This window comes from Bombina bombina, chromosome 2 (genome assembly GCF_027579735.1).
Source record: "Bombina bombina isolate aBomBom1 chromosome 2, aBomBom1.pri, whole genome shotgun sequence".
Taxonomy (NCBI): domain Eukaryota; kingdom Metazoa; phylum Chordata; class Amphibia; order Anura; family Bombinatoridae; genus Bombina; species Bombina bombina.
In genome coordinates this window covers 6,147,251-6,165,166 of record NC_069500.1, presented here as the reverse complement: position 1 = coordinate 6,165,166, position 17,916 = coordinate 6,147,251, and the positions used below count along the sequence as shown (strand labels likewise).

The 17,916-nt window shown below is 34.5% G+C and overlaps 1 protein-coding gene across 1 annotated transcript in view; it reads left to right on the top strand.

The window, feature by feature from the left end:
- The window catches only part of LOC128646832 (uncharacterized), a 355,386-nt gene extending 338,366 nt beyond the window's left edge, over positions 1–17,020 (top strand). Inside the window, exon 16 of the mRNA XM_053699630.1 lies at positions 16,827–17,020. Coding sequence (XP_053555605.1) covers positions 16,827–16,906 — 80 coding nt within the window. The 3' untranslated portion in view covers positions 16,907–17,020. The remainder of the gene's footprint in view (positions 1–16,826) is intronic.
- The last annotated feature ends 896 nt before the right edge of the window (positions 17,021–17,916 follow it).

Here is a 17,916-nt window from a genome sequence, read left to right as displayed (position 1 = left end):
ATATATATATATATACACCACCAGAGATTTGTGATTATATATATATATATATTCCACCAGAGATTTGTGATAATGTGATTATATATATATATATACACCACCAGAGATTTGTGATTATATATATATGCCACCAGAGATTTGTGATTATATATATATGCCACCAGAGATTTGTGATTATATATATATGCCACCAGAGATTTGTGATTATATATATATACCACCAGAGATTTGTGATTATACTTTCTTGAGACTGTTATAGTATTCTACATATCTAAACAAAACTTCCAGATACTGGTTAGCTATTCACAGTGTTCATTATAAACCGTCAGCTGAGCGGATAGAGATATCGCTTTAGCTCTCACGCTGTGTACACAAGTTACTACTAATGTGAATTTGCTTTTATGGTCTAAGCTAGGAGACCAACAATACCCCAGTAATTATAAATAGATTGCTCAGACTAAAGCACCACGATTTGCCCCAATATCTGCTAACAAGTGTCCGTTAGTCTCCCATTAGCTCACTCCCCCCTCCCACTTGTTAGCAGATATTGGGGCAAATCGTGGTGCTTTAGTCTGAGCAATCTATTTATAATTACTGGGGTATTGTTGGTCTCCTAGCTTAGACCATAAAAGCAAATTCACAACAGTAGTAACTTGTGTACACAGCGTGAGAGCTAAAGCGATATCTCTATCCGCTCAGCTGACGGTTTATAATGAACACTGTGAATAGCTAACCAGTATCTGGAAGTTTTGTTTAGATATGTAGAATACTATAACAGTCTCAAGAAAGTATAATCACAAATCTCTGGTGGTATATATATATAATCACAAATCTCTGGTGGTATATATATATAATCACAAATCTCTGGTGGTATATATATATATAATCACAAATCTCTGGTGGTATATATATATAATCACAAATCTCTGGTGGTATATATATATATAATCACAAATCTCTGGTGGTATATATATATATATAATCACAAATCTCTGGTGGTATATATATATATAATCACAAATCTCTGGTGGTATATATATATATAATCACAAATCTCTGGTGGTATATATATATAATCACAAATCTCTGGTGGTATATATATATATAATCACAAATCTCTGGTGGTATATATATATATAATCACAAATCTCTGGTGGTATATATATATATAATCACAAATCTCTGGTGGTATATATATATATATATATATATATATATATATATATATATATATATATATATAGGCTTACCATAATTTTTAGAGGTGAAACTGGGACCACCTGGCGCAGTGCCAGCGGGGGTGTGGTCAGGGGTGTGGTCAGGGGCGCGGCCAAGGGCGGGGCATTTGCCGACCGGAACTAATTTTTAAGTTAAAGATAAATTTGACAGTTAAAAATAAGAAACTAAACTCTTTTTTTCAAAAAAACATTTTATTAGTCAGGAGGTAATGTAAAACAAAAAAACACTTAGTGCAACATTAAGAACTTGCAAAATCCTCCTTAGGATGTGTCTCTATGCACCCCATAGATAAAATGACTTAATAATCGAAAATGCAATGCAATACACTCTCCCTTTTGTTAACAGAAAAATAAAACCATAACAATAAAATCAAAGTGAAATATATCTGTTTGGTGAATTTGAGGCCCAGATGTGGTGATTCAACATATTTTTCTTGACAGGTAATATTTTATTCAATCACTAGTACTTCCATATTTTTCACTTGAAACAACTTTTCTGAGAAATTGTTTGTTTCTTTTAATTTTTTCATAAAACTCTAAACAGCTTAAAGGCAAATTTATTTTAACCATCAAAAGACCCCTGACTGTAGCTTCCAACATTTGACCCCTGTCTTCTGACCATACATTATTAATTATAGAAAACACTCGTTCAACTGGTGCAGAAGTACCAGGAAGACAAAGAATGTATTCTACTAAAGCATTAAGATTTTGTACCAATATGTTTTTTTCTTTGCAATGGACAAAAAAATCTTTCCACTTTTCTTCATAATTAAAATTTTGTATTGGCCAAATTTCTTCCCTAGAAGCCCAAAAGCTCTTAGCAATAACCACCTCATCAAATAATTGATCAATGTTTATTGCTTGCTTGCCTATCTTTTTATTTATCGTAACTGCAGACTCTTCAACAGTTGGCCAAGATATGTCTCCAGAATTTAACCAGACAAAGTCTTCTGCCTGTCCAAAGCTTTCCTTCCATAGGTCTAGGTATGAAAGACATCTTTCATAAAATCTTTCAAATTCTCCCTTCACTTTTTCAATGTTACCACCATTTTCTTCAAGTTTTCTCAGCAAAGCCTTTGCTCCTTGAGGTATAAATTCACACTGTTTCCGTTCATTGATATTTGTAATCAATGTTTGCATTTCTAGTGTGACATCTGCTGCACTGGCATTGTTCTTTTCCATGACCAAAATCACTTTGTTGAAAAGGCTAAGTTGCCCGTGTACAAACCATAAATATATTTCACCACACTCATTGTCAAAGAATTGTTTTATCAATTCTGGGCAGTGTTCTTCAGAACAAAAGTAGGATTTCAAGCCCTCAAAAATGTAAAGAATTCTTTCAACTGCTGGCAGCATTGACAAAAATCTGGTATTACCATGTTGTAATAGTTTTTTGTATTCCACTCCGACAAAGTCACAAAATTCCTTTAAATGAGTTACACGAACTGTGTATATGTGAAAATATTTAAAAATTTTGACAACAAGTGCTTCAATGTCAATTGGTAATACGTCAACAGCTGTTTGGAGACAGTTGTGCACAATGTGTGCACCACAGCCAATGCCAACAAGGTCCCTTGCTAGTTTAGCTTTTAATCGGCTAAAAACATTGTTCTTGCCTTTTCGTTTTACACCGCCAAAATTTGTGTTACAATTGTCTCCACAAAATCCAACAACTTTTTCGTTTAACCCGTATTTGTCAATAACCGAGAATAAGGCATCAGTCAAGATCTCAGCCGTCTCACCAGGAACAGTTTGCATATCTAAAAATTTGACTTGTACCCCTTGACCAGGTATATAGTATCGAATCATGAAAGGTATCATTTTTACATCTTTTCTATTTGAAGCATCCATAGAAATTGTGACAAAATTTGCCACTGCTAGGTCTTCAGTAAGTTCAGATTTGGCCATTGGTGCAATAACATTCAAAATCACTGCTTCACATTTTGTTCGTGCCAGATGAAATTTTGGCTCAAAGAATTTTGAGACCAACTTTGACGAACAGTCAGATGTCTTGAAACTCAAGTCATGGGAAACTGTGTGAAAAGCAAAGGTAGCTTCTTTAGCGGCAATGAGAAGTTCCAATTCGGTTGTTTCTGAGCTTTTAAAAAAACTATCTACTCGTGATGATGTAGCAACTGAGGCAACACTCACCTTGTGTTTTTGAGTTTGCAAATGGTTTTTAATATCAGACCTCCCTCCGTGCGACACCGAGAACACTGCAAGACAATGATCACATTTTACCCTGTCCAAAGAAAGCTTTTTTAAAAAAGGGTATTCCTGTTCTAGTTCTTTGGTAAATGTGCATGCTCTTTTCGGCATATTAAATTAGAAATTTAAAACTACAAATAAAACTACAAAATCTTTGCCAAAGTAAAGTTCAAAATTTTGTGAATGTCAACAGTCTCTTGCACATGAGCTGTGACCACTGTGCAAAGTCCTAAGTGTTCCCCCTCAGCACCTCAGCTTCTTTGTCTCTATGGTAGGCTTCACCTTAGATTAAGTAGAGCTGTGGGATGCCTGAGGCTACGACCAGCAGCTCACTATCTGGTGCACTCCTGTAGAAAAGAAGGGTTAGTGAGTGGTGAGCAAAGTTCAAATGAAAGATCCTTTGCAACCACTTCATTAAAGTCTTACCTGTAAATCTCCAAGATCGTGGCTCCTGCGAACACTACACTAAACTACACACCAAAGTGTCAAAATTATTCTGAAAAGAAAATATAAATATATATATAAATATAAGTGGTGAGCAAAGTTCAAATGAAAGATCCTTTGCAACCACTTCATTAAAGTCTTACCTGTAAATCTCCAAGATCGTGGCTCCTGCAAACACTACACTAAACTACACTCCAAAGTGTCAAAATTATTCTGAAAAGAAAATATAAATATATATATAAATATAAGTGGTGAGCAAAGTTCAAATGAAAGATCCTTTGCAACCACTTCATTAAAGTCTTACCTGTAAATCTCCAAGATCGTGGCTCCTGCGAACACTACACTACACTCCAAAGTGTCAAAATTATTCTGAAAAGAAAATATAAATATATATATAAATATAAGTGGTGAGCAAAGTTCAAATGAAAGATCCTTTGCAACCACTTCATTAAAGTCTTACCTGTAAATCTCCAAGATTGTGGCTCCTGGCAAACACTACACTACACTACACTACACTCCAAAGTGTCAAAATTATTCTGAAAAGAAAATATAAATATATTCATTAAATCATTACTACCAAGGTTCTCTCAGTACAAATACATGGCGAGTCTGAGTGCTGACCTCTCAAAAACCCTTCTAGTCACCAATAGCTGGGTGGAAGGATTCGGTAAAAAAAACCCTTCACCTGCTGAGCAGAAGGGGAGGTGTTAAGTATAAATGGGAAAGCACCAGGTGCTTCCCTCCTATACCAATATATGTGGCTGAGGGGGTCACTTTGAAAATATAGAATAATGAAATAATAACAAGAATAAACAGGAATTAATACACAAAAATTTAGTGAACATCTCAACTAAATCAGATCTTTGCTTTCCTGGCCTTTGGAATCAATGCCTTTCCATTTTACTTGTATACCTAGATAGGCTCAGAGGTAGCAATACACAACAAGGAGCTATCTGATTGGTGGCTGCACAATATGCCTCTTGTCATTGACTTACCAGATAGCTGCTCCTTCACAAAGGATACAAAGAAAATTAAGGAAATTTAATTATAGATGTAAATTGGAAAGTTGGTAAAAATTATATGCTCTATCTGAATCATGAAAGAAAAAAAATATTTCATACCTCTTTAAATTCATGTCCAAAATCAAGGTTACCTTATAAGCACACCCTTATTAATTATTTCATGACCCAAGCAGCACACTCTTATTTAATTACCCCAGCAGCACACCCTTATTATTTAATGAACATAGCAGCACACCCTTATTATTTAATGAACATAGCAGCACACCCTTATTATTTAATGAAAATAGCAGCACACCCTTATTATTTAATGAAAATAGCAGCACACCCTTATTATTTAATTACCCCAGCAGCACACCCTTATTTAATGAACATGACAGCAAACCATTATTATTTAATGACCCCCGCAGCAAACCATTATTATTTAAAGGGACACTGAACCCAATTTTTTTCTTTTGTGATTTAGATAGAGCATGCAATTTTAAGCAACTTTCTAATTTACTCCTATTATCAATTTTTCTTCATTCTCTTGCTATCTGTATTTGAAATAAAAGCCATCTAAGCTTTTTTGGGTTAAGAACTCTGGACAGCACTTTTTGATTGGTGGATGAATTTTTTCCACCAATCAGCAAGGACAACCCAGGTTGTTCACCAAAAATGGGCCGGCATCTAAACTTAGATTCTTGCATTTCAAATAAAGATACCAAGAGAATAAAGAAAATTTGATAATAGGAGTAAATTAGAAAGTTGCTTAAAATTTCATGCTCTATCTGAATCAAGAAAGAAAAAATTTGGGTACAGTGTCCCTTTAATGACCCCCGCAGCAAACCATTATTATTTAATGACCCCCGCAGCAAACCATTATTATTTAATGACCCCCGCAGCAAACCATTATTATTTAAATTAAATAATTGTATGCTGCTGGGGTCATTAAATAGTAAGTGTGTGCTGTTACTGTTATTATACTAGTTAATAAGATAAGTATTATTTATTTATTAGTATTATTTCAACAAGCCTGCTTTGAGCAACATTACACTCCCCAGTTGAAAAATACATAGCTTCTTGCACAGTAGCCCACACAAAAGTATTGTTCCATTGTTTGACATTGCTGAGTTACTCAAACAAAATGATTTTGTTATTTAATTATTTATTTATAAATAATTAATGATGATGACCCTAGCAGCACAATATAACCATAATAAATTATGAAGACCCCAGCAACACAATTGACACAATTAATGGATGATGACCCCAGCAGCACAATTAACACAATTAATGATGACCCCAGCAGCACAATTAACACAATTCATGATGACCCCAGCAGCACAATTAACACAATTCATGATGACCCCAGCAGCATAATTATATTGCCATTATTAATGATGATGACCCCAGCAGCACAATTATATTAACACAATTAATGATGACCCCAGCAGCACAATTATATTAACAATTAATGATGACCCCAGCAGCACAATTATATTAAAGGGACAGTCTACACCAGACTTTTTATTGTTTTAAAAGATAGATAATCCCTTTATTACCCATTCCCCAGTTTTGCATAACCAACACAGTTATATTAATGTACTTTTTACCTCTGTGATTATCTTGTATCTAAGCCTCTGCAAACTGCCCCTTTATTTCAGTTATTTTGATAGACTTGCAGTTTAGCCAATCAGTGCCTGCTCCCAGATAACTTCACGTGCACAAGCACAGTGTTATCTATATGAAACACATGAACTAACACCCTCTAGTGGTGAAAAACTGTTAAAATGCATTCTGAAAAGAGGTGGCCTTCAAGGTCTAAGAAATTAGCATATGAACCTCCTAGGTTAAACTTTCAACTAAGAATACCAAGAGAACAAAGCAAAATTGGTGATAAAAGTAAATTGGAAAATTGTTTAAAATTACATGCCCTATCTGAATCATGAAAGTTTATTTTGGCCCTTCAACATAATTAATGATGATGACCCCAGCAGCACAATTATATAAACACAATTAATGATGATGACCCCAGCAGCACAATTATATTAACATAATTAATGACCCCAGCAGCACAATTAAATTAACATAATTAATGATGATGACCCCAGCAGCACAATTATATTAATTTAATTGTGCTGTTGGGATCATCATCATTAATTGTGTTAATATAATTGTGCTGCTGGGGTCATCATCATTAATTATGTTAATTTAATTGTGCTGCTGGGGTCATTAATTATGTTAATATAATTGTGCTGCTGGGGTCATCATCATTAATTGTGTTAATATAATTGTGCTGCTGGGGTCATTAATCATCATTAATTGTGTTAATTTAATTGTGCTGTTGGGATCATCATCATTAATTGTGTTAACACAATTAATGATGATTAATGATGACCCCAGCAGCACAATTATATTAACACAATTAATGATGATGATCCCAACAGCACAATTAAATTAACACAATTAATGATGATTAATGACCCCAGCAGCACAATTATATTAACATAATTAATTACATTAATTATGGTAATATAATTGTGTTGCTGAGGTCATCATCATTAATTATGTTAATTTAATTGTGCTGCTGGGGTCATCATCATCATTATGTTAATTTAATTGTGCTGCTGGGATCATCATCATTAATTATGTTAATATAATTGTGCTGCTGGGGTCATCATCATCATTAATTTAATGATGATGACCCCAGCAGCACAATTTTATATTAACATAATTAATGACCAGCAGCACAATATTACCATAAATTATAATTAATGATGATTGATCAGTGACCCCAGAAGCAATAATTATATAAATTACACAGCAAATATCATATCATAATATAAATATTATAAATAAATATAAATAAAATAATATAACTTGACTTGATTGTACATATTACAATCAACACATATAGCCTAGCTGTTAGTAACTAAGTCTATACCAGTGGCAGTTTCTAACTTAGTAACTGCCACTGGTATAGACTTAGTAAGTAGTAAAAAACGACACATATACTTATGTTATTTTATTTAACTTATTTAAAAATTATCCTCAAGTTACCTTACCAGGCTCAAGAAGATCGGCAAGCTGCTGCAAGAATCAGATTCAAAAATGTTTTTTTTTTCTACCGCTGCACACACAGACAGTCTGACAGTCTAGTCACAGACAGTGTGCAGCCGCACGATGCTTTTTCAGAACTGGCGCCTAAAACATAGGATGAAGAAGAGGCGGAGCAGTGGAACACAAGCTATCTGTCGGATTCTGCGACCCGTCTGTTGTGGTGACGTCACGGTCGCACATTCCGACAGGCAGCAGAGAGCAGAGTGAGACACCTGTAAAAGGCAGCGCATGCGCAAAACGCTGGATGACAGTAGAACACCGGCGGCCGGGACAAAATGTAAAAACGGGTGGGACACTGGGACAGGGGCTCAAAACAGGGACAATCCCGGTAAAAACGGGACGTATGGTAAGCCTATATATATATATATAATCACAAATCTCTGGTGGTATATATATATATATATATATATATATATAATCACAAATCTCTGGTGGTGTATATATATATATATAATCACATTATCACAAATCTCTGGTGGAATATATATATATATATATATATAATCACAAATCTCTGGTGGTGTATATATATATATAATCACAAATCTCTGGTGGAATATATATATATATATCATCACAAATCTCTGGTGGTATATATATATAATCACAAATCTCTGGTGGTATATATATATATATAATCACAAATCTCTGGTGGTATATATATATATAATCACAAATCTCTGGTGGTATATATATATATAATCACAAATCTCTGGTGGAATATATATATATAATCACAAATCTCTGGTGGAATATATATATATAATCACAAATCTCTGGTGGTGTATATATATAATCACAAATATCTGGTGGTGTATATATATAATCACAAATCTCTGGTGGTGTATATATATAATCACAAATCTCTGGTGGTGTATATATATAATCACAAATCTCTGGTGGTATATATATATATAATCACAAATCTCTGGTGGTGTATATATATAATCACAAATCTCTGGTGGTGTATATATATATAATCACAAATCTCTGGTGGAATATATATATATAATCACAAATCTCTGGTGGTGTATATATATATAATCACAAATCTCTGGTGGAATATATATATATATATATAATTACAAATCTCTGGTGGTATATATATATATAATTACAAATCTCTGGTGGAATATATATATAATCACAAATCTCTGGTGGTGTATATATATAATCACAAATCTCTGGTGGTGTATATATATAATCACAAATCTCTGGTGGTGTATATATATAATCACAAATCTCTGGTGGTGTATATATATAATTACAAATCTCTGGTGGAATATATATATATATATCATCACAAATCTCTGGTGGTGTATATATATAATCACAAATCTCTGGTGGTGTATATATATAATCACAAATCTCTGGTGGTGTATATATATAATTACAAATCTCTGGTGGTATATATATATAATTACAAATCTCTGGTGGTATATATATATAATTACAAATCTCTGGTGGTATATATATATATAATCACAAATCTCTGGTGGAATATATATATAATCACAAATCTCTGGTGGAATATATATATAATCACAAATCTCTGGTGGTGTATATATATAATCACAAATCTCTGGTGGTGTATATATATAATTACAAATCTCTGGTGGTATATATATATATATAATCACAAATCTCTGGTGGTATATATATATATAATCACAAATCTCTGGTGGAATATATATATAATCACAAATCTCTGGTGGAATATATATATAATCACAAATCTCTGGTGGAATATATATATAATCACAAATCTCTGGTGGAATATATATATAATCACAAATCTCTGGTGGAATATATATATATAATCACAAATCTCTGGTGGAATATATATATAATCACAAATCTCTGGTGGAATATATATATAATCACATTATCACAAATCTCTGGTGGTATATATATATATATATATATATATAATCGCAGTGGATATTTATCTGCATTACTGAATATTGACAATTTAGCTGTTAACTGACAGTATGGAGTCTCACAATTGATCACATTTAATAGCTACCATAATAGTGTTATATTAACTGAGTGTATCATATTGTAGTGAACTACATGGTAGCGCTTATATAACAGAATTGAGAAAACGGTTGTGTATTGACATTCTCAGCTTAAATAAAATTGCATGCATGTTTCTCAACAAACAATATTACAAGTCCAATCCGCATTAGTGGTGCTATTATTATTTACTACTCTGGGAACTGGTGACACAGCTCTAGAATAAATGTAGAATACAATAAGCACCAAGACCCAATGTGCATTAAAAGGATCTTCAAATGAAATGTTAAAATTAACAAACAGGATACCACACTAATGGTGTTGATACACACAATATCAACACAATAACTTAGTGGGTCTCATTGTAACGAGCTACATGGTAGCCTTATATTGCATAAGTGGGGAGTCCGATATTTATAGATATACTAAGCTATAATATAAACCTACATATAAGTTTTTCAACAATTGTCATTAGAAGAACAATTTGCATGAATGGTGCCATTATAATTTATATGTTGGGGAACTGGTGATATTTCAGTTCTGGAACAATTTAATAACTTAATAAGCATGAATACTTACTGTGCAAACATTGATTGGGTCTTCATATGATATACTTAGTTGATAAACTGGACATTATACCAATATTATAGTGGTAGTAATATCTATAACAATACCATTAGAAATTTAGATATAAATAGTGTCCATTATTGGGAACCTACTAACCAGACCACCAGCACCAACCCATCGCAAATCAGTTATTTAACTGAAACAAGTATCTGCTGACATTTTAGTTTTAATTACACCCATTTTTTTAAACACGTTCTAATAAAGATATATTTTTAACTTATGTGATCTTCAGTTCTCTAGTATAAATTTATTGCAGAGTTCTCATGAGGGCTTTTTTAGTATCCTTTATGTTCAATGTTCTTTATTGAATATAAGTTTAATGTAGCTTATGATACTTAGCACCACACTACAATTATATGTTGTACCTTAAGGCCAACTTGACCTAGTTTTGGATGGTGAAGAGACTCTCATCATTTGTTTGTAGTGGTGCCATCAAACCTCTTTCATTTCAAAAGCTGATGTAACTGATCATATCTATAAAGTGTATTCTTTGTAACACTGTATATTCACATATGTGTATTAGATTAAAAACAAAAAAGAAATTGTATGTTATATGATCTGCATCCACAAGATGTCACTATTGTGCACAATTATGCTCCCATGTGAATAGGTTACAGGTGAAGGTATAAAAGACAGGAACCTTATTAAGTATTCATGACTAAGGGCCTAACACAGGCTTAAAACGTATATCTGTTCTGGGACCCCATATGTCTTTTATTTGCTGTGGAGGCTGGAATCTTTTTTTTGTTTCCTGGATATTGAAGTGGACTTGGCAAGTAGGGTATTCCGTGCCCCACTCAGACAAGAAAGGTGTGCTGCTTTCCATATTTTACATATAATCAGCTTTCAACACACTATAGATATGATCAGTTACATCAGCTATCAGCACACTGTACAGATATGGTCAGCTATCAGCACACTGTATAGATATGATCAGTTACATCAGCTATCAGCACACTGTACAGATATGGTCAGCTATCAGAAAAATGTATAGATATGATCAGTTACATCAGCTATCAGCACACTGTATAGATATGATCAGCTATCAGCTATCAGCACACTGTATAGATATGATCAGTTACATCAGCTATCAGCACACTGTATAGATATGATCAGTTACATCAGCTATCAGCACACTGTATAGATATGATCAGCTATCAGCTATCAGCACACTGTATAGATATGATCAGTTGCATCAGCTATCAGCACACTATATAGATATGATCAGTTACATCAGCTATCAGCACACTGTACAGATATGGTCAGCTATCAGCACACTGTATAGATATGATCAGCTATCAGCACACTGTATAGATATGATCAGTTGCATCAGCTATCAGCACACTTTACAGATATGGTCAGCTATAAGCTCACTATATAGATATGAGCAGTTACATCAGCTATCAGCACACTGTACAGATATGGTCAGCTATCAGCACACTGTATAGATATGATCAGCTATCAGCACACTGTATAGATATGATCAGTTACATCAGCTATCAGCACACTATATAGATATGGTCAGTTACATCAGCTATCAGCACACTATATAGATATGATCAGTTACATCAGCTATCAGCACACTGTACAGATATGGTCAGCTATCAGCACACTGTATAGATATGATCAGTTACATCAGCTATCAGCACACTGTACAGATATGGTCAGCTATCAGAAAAATGTATAGATATGATCAGTTACATCAGCTATCAGCACACTGTATAGATATGATCAGCTATCAGCACACTGTATAGATATGATCAGTTACATCAGCTTTCAGCACACTATATAGATATGATCAGTTACATCAGCTATCAGCACACTGTATAGATATGATCAGTTACATCAGCTATCAGCACACTGTATAGATATGATCAGTTAAATCAGCTATCAGCACACTGTATAGATATGATCAGTTACATCAGCTATCAGCACACTGTATAGATATGATCAGTTACATCAGCTATCAGCACACTGTACAGATATGGTCAGCTATCAGAAAAATGTATAGATATGATCAGTTACATCAGCTATCAGCACACTGTATAGATATGATCAGCTATCAGCACACTGTATAGATATGATCAGTTACATCAGCTATCAGAAAAATGTATAGATATGATCAGTTACATCAGCTTTCAGCACACTATATAGATATGATCAGTTACATCAGCTATCAGCACACTATATAGATATGATCAGTTACATCAGCTATCAGCACACTATATAGATATGATCAGTTACATCAGCTATCAGCACACTGTATAGATATGATCAGTTACATCAGCTATCAGCACACTATATAGATATGATCAGTTACATCCGCTATCAGCACACTGTATAGATATGATCAGTTAAATCAGCTATCAGCACACTGTATAGATATGATCAGTTACATCAGCTATCAGCACACTGTATAGATATGATCAGTTACATCAGCTATCAGCACACTGTATAGATATGATCAGTTACATCAGCTATCAGCACACTATATAGATATGATCAGTTACATCAGCTATCAGCACACTATATAGATATGATCAGTTACATCAGCTATCAGCACACTGTATAGATATGATCAGTTACATCAGCTATCAGCACACTGTATAGATATGATCAGTTACATCAGCTATCAGCACACTATATAGATATGATCAGTTACATCAGCTATCAGCACACTGTATAGATATGATCAGTTACATCAGCTATCAGCACACTGTATAGATATGATCAGTTACATCAGCTATCAGCACACTGTATAGATATGATCAGTTACATCAGCTATCAGCACACTGTATAGATATGATCAGTTACATCAGCTATCAGCACACTGTATAGATATGATCAGTTACATCAGCTATCAGCACACTATATAGATATGGTCAGTTACATCAGTTATCAGCACACTATATAGATATAATCAGTTACATCAGCTATCAGCACACTATATAGATATAATCAGTTACATCAGCTATCAGCACACTGTATAGATATGATCAGTTACATCAGCTATCAGCACACTGTATAGATATGATCAGTTACATCCGCTATCAGCACACTGTATAGATATGATCAGTTACATCAGCTATCAGAAAAATGTATAGATATGATCAGTTACATCAGCTATCAGCACACTGTATAGATATGATCAGCTATCAGCACACTGTATAGATATGATCAGTTACATCAGCTATCAGCACACTGTATAGATATGATCAGTTACATCAGCTATCAGCACATTGTATAGATATGATCAGTTACATCAGCTATCAGCACACTATATAGATATGATCAGTTACATCAGCTATCAGCACACTATATAGATATGATCAGCTATCAGCACATTGTATAGATATGATCAGTTACATCAGCTATCAGCACACTGTATAGATATGATCAGTTACATCAGCTATCAGCACATTGTATAGATATGATCAGTTACATCAGCTATCAGCACACTATATAGATATGATCAGTTACATCAGCTATCAGCACACTATATAGATATGATCAGTTACATCAGCTATCAGCACACTGTATAGATATGATCAGTTACATCAGCTATCAGCACACTATATAGATATGATCAGTTACATCCGCTATCAGCACACTATATAGATATGATCAGTTACATCAGCTATCAGCACACTATATAGATATGATCAGTTACATCAGCTATCAGCACACTATATAGATATGATCAGCTATCAGCACACTATATAGATATGATCAGTTACATCAGCTATCAGAAAAATGTATAGATATGATCAGTTACATCAGCTATCAGCACACTATATAGATATGATCAGTTACATCAGCTATCAGAAAAATGTATAGATATGATCAGTTACATCAGTTATCAGCACACTGTATAGATATGATCAGCTATCAGCACACTGTATAGATATGATCAGTTACATCAGCTATCAGCACACTGTATAGATATGATCAGTTACATCAGCTATCAGCACACTATATAGATATGATCAGTTACATCAGCTATCAGCACACTATATAGATATAATCAGTTACATCAGCTATCAGCACACTATATAGATATGATCAGTTACATCAGCTATCAGCACACTGTATAGATATGATCAGTTACATCAGCTATCAGCACACTGTATAGATATGATCAGTTAAATCAGCTATCAGCACACTGTATAGATATGATCAGTTACATCAGCTATCAGCACACTGTATAGATATGATCAGTTACATCAGCTATCAGCACATTGTATAGATATGATCAGTTACATCAGTTATCAGCACACTGTATAGATATGATCAGCTATCAGCACACTGTATAGATATGGTCAGCTATCAGCACACTATATAGATATGATCAGTTACATCAGCTATCAGCACACTATATAGATATGGTCAGCTATCAGCACACTATATAGATATGATCAGTTACATCAGCTATCAGCACAATGTATAGATATGATCAGTTACATCAGCTATCAGCACACTATATAGATATGATCAGTTACATCAGCTATCAGCACACTATATAGATATGATCAGTTACATCAGCTATCAGCACACTATATAGATATGATCAGTTACATCAGCTATCAGCACACTGTATAGATATGATCAGTTACATCAGTTATCAGCACACTGTATAGATATGATCAGTTACATCAGCTATCAGCACACTGTATAGATATGATCAGTTACATCAGCTATCAGCACACTGTATAGATATGATCAGTTACATCAGCTATCAGCACACTGTATAGATATGATCAGTTACATCAGTTATCAGCACACTGTATAGATATGGTCAGTTACATCAGCTATCAGCACACTATATAGATATGATCAGTTACATCAGCTATCAGCACACTATATAGATATGAGCAGTTACATCAGCTATCAGCACACTATATAGATATGAGCAGTTACATCAGCTATCAGCACACTATATAGATATGAGCAGTTACATCAGCTATCAGCACACTGTATAGATATGGTCAGTTACATCAGCTATCAGCACACTATATAGATATGATCAGCTATCAGCACACTATATAGATATGAGCAGTTACATCAGCTATCAGCACACTATATAGATATGATCAGTTACATCAGCTATCAGCACACTGTATAGATATGATCAGTTACATCAGCTATCAGCACACTGTATAGATATGATCAGTTACATCAGCTATCAGCACACTATATAGATATGATCAGTTACATCAGCTATCAGCACACTGTATAGATATGATCAGTTACATCAGCTATCAGCACACTGTATAGATATGATCAGTTACATCAGCTATCAGCACACTGTATAGATATAATCAGTTACATCAGCTATCAGCACACTGTATAGATATAATCAGTTACATCAGCTATCAGCACACTATATAGATATGATCAGTTACATCAGCTATAAGCACACTGTATAGATATGATCAGTTACATCAGCTATCAGCACACTGTATAGATATGATCAGTTACATCAGCTATCAGCACACTGTATAGATATGATCAGTTACATCAGCTATCAGCACACTGTATAGATATGATCAGTTACATCAGCTATCAGCACACTGTATAGATATGATCAGTTACATCAGCTATCAGCACACTGTATAGATATGATCAGTTACATCAGCTAATAGCACACTATATAGATATGGTCATGGTCAGCTATCAGCACCCTATATAGATATCTTGTGCGTGTATGTTGTATCTGGTGTGTGTATTGTATCATGCATAGTGTATCTGGCGTGTGTGTTGCATGTATATTTTATAGTATATCATGGGTTAACTTGTGTGCATAGTGTATCTTGCTTGTATCCTGTATATTAGCCATTTAATTTATATTTGTTTTATATAATGAATCATTTGCACAGCTAATAATTGTGCAGTGTAAGAGGAATGCACTGAAGGGATATTCTTGTGTAAAAACAAAAACACTTCCTTTACTGTAACCTAGCTCCCTGCAGTGGTTTCCTCAGTCCTGCGCTGTTCCATTGACTGGCGCATACTTATGTATTTATGCTCCTTATTAACTCACCGTCCATAAGTCTATTAGAAGCACCACAGGTTAGTGTAAGGGTTAAATATAAATGTAAAAAGAATTTTGTTTAAAAGTAAAATGTTCTAACACAACTGCAGCACCTTACTCTGAGGTTTCTCTGTGTTGCAGGGCCCTGTGTAACGCCACTTCCTGCCTGTGACACTCCCCAGAGGAGCGCTGAGCCTGTGTACATGGAGTTGGGGCCCTGAACCTCACGTAATGACGGGAATCGAACTGTGCCAAACTGAAGCAGAGCTGTGCAGCATCAGACGGGGGCTGGGGAGGGGGGGTTGTGCCTCAGGCAATAAATGTGTTACTTTCTATACCCTGCGGTTTAACTGTCCTTATTAAAGGCAAAGGGAAGTCAGAATTAAACTTCAGAGAGCATGTCCCTTTAAGACGCTTAATTCACTTCTATTTTCAGAATTACCTTTTTCTCTTGGTATCATTTGCTGAAAAATAATTTGTACATATCCTACCCTACTGGGAGCAAACGGCGTATTGGTGGTGGCACACATATGCCCTCTTGTCACTGGCTCACCACATGTGCTCAGCTAGCTCCCAGTAGTGCATTTCTGCTCCTTCAATAAAGGATACCAAGATAATGAAGAAAGTTTAACAGAAGAATATAAATATATACATTGTGCTCTCTCTGGGCTTCCTGTTGCTTTAAACAACTTTATTACTGAGTAAATACAGTATATCACTAATTAAACTGATTAGCCCTTCGGAATCTGTTGGCGCTCTACAAATAACCGATAATAATAACCGTACGAGCGAACACAGAGATTTGCACAGTAATCTGCCATAAACTCTTACAATTCTGTAGTCCAATATGTGCTCTAGATTTGTCAGTGGTGCTGCAGCTGATTATTTATATAGACAGTATATATATATATATATCTATAGTAGTGAAGAAAACAGAAGCACTCGCCAGGATTTTCAAAGTTACCATTTAATGTAACGTTTTGGGGTGTTACCCCCTTCGTCAGACAATACAAAATAACAATCCTCAACCTGTTACAAACCGTGTCTTTTAAACTACCCTAAGTGATACACCTGTGATGCCACTCCCACAATTAGCATATAACAGGTGAGGGCCCCCCTGTGCGTGACTATCTAATCATATAGACACCAAACAAATATATAGTGAACACCAAATCACACATATGCATGAAAGCGCCATACAGCAGAAGTCATGCAGGACATTGCACAGAAC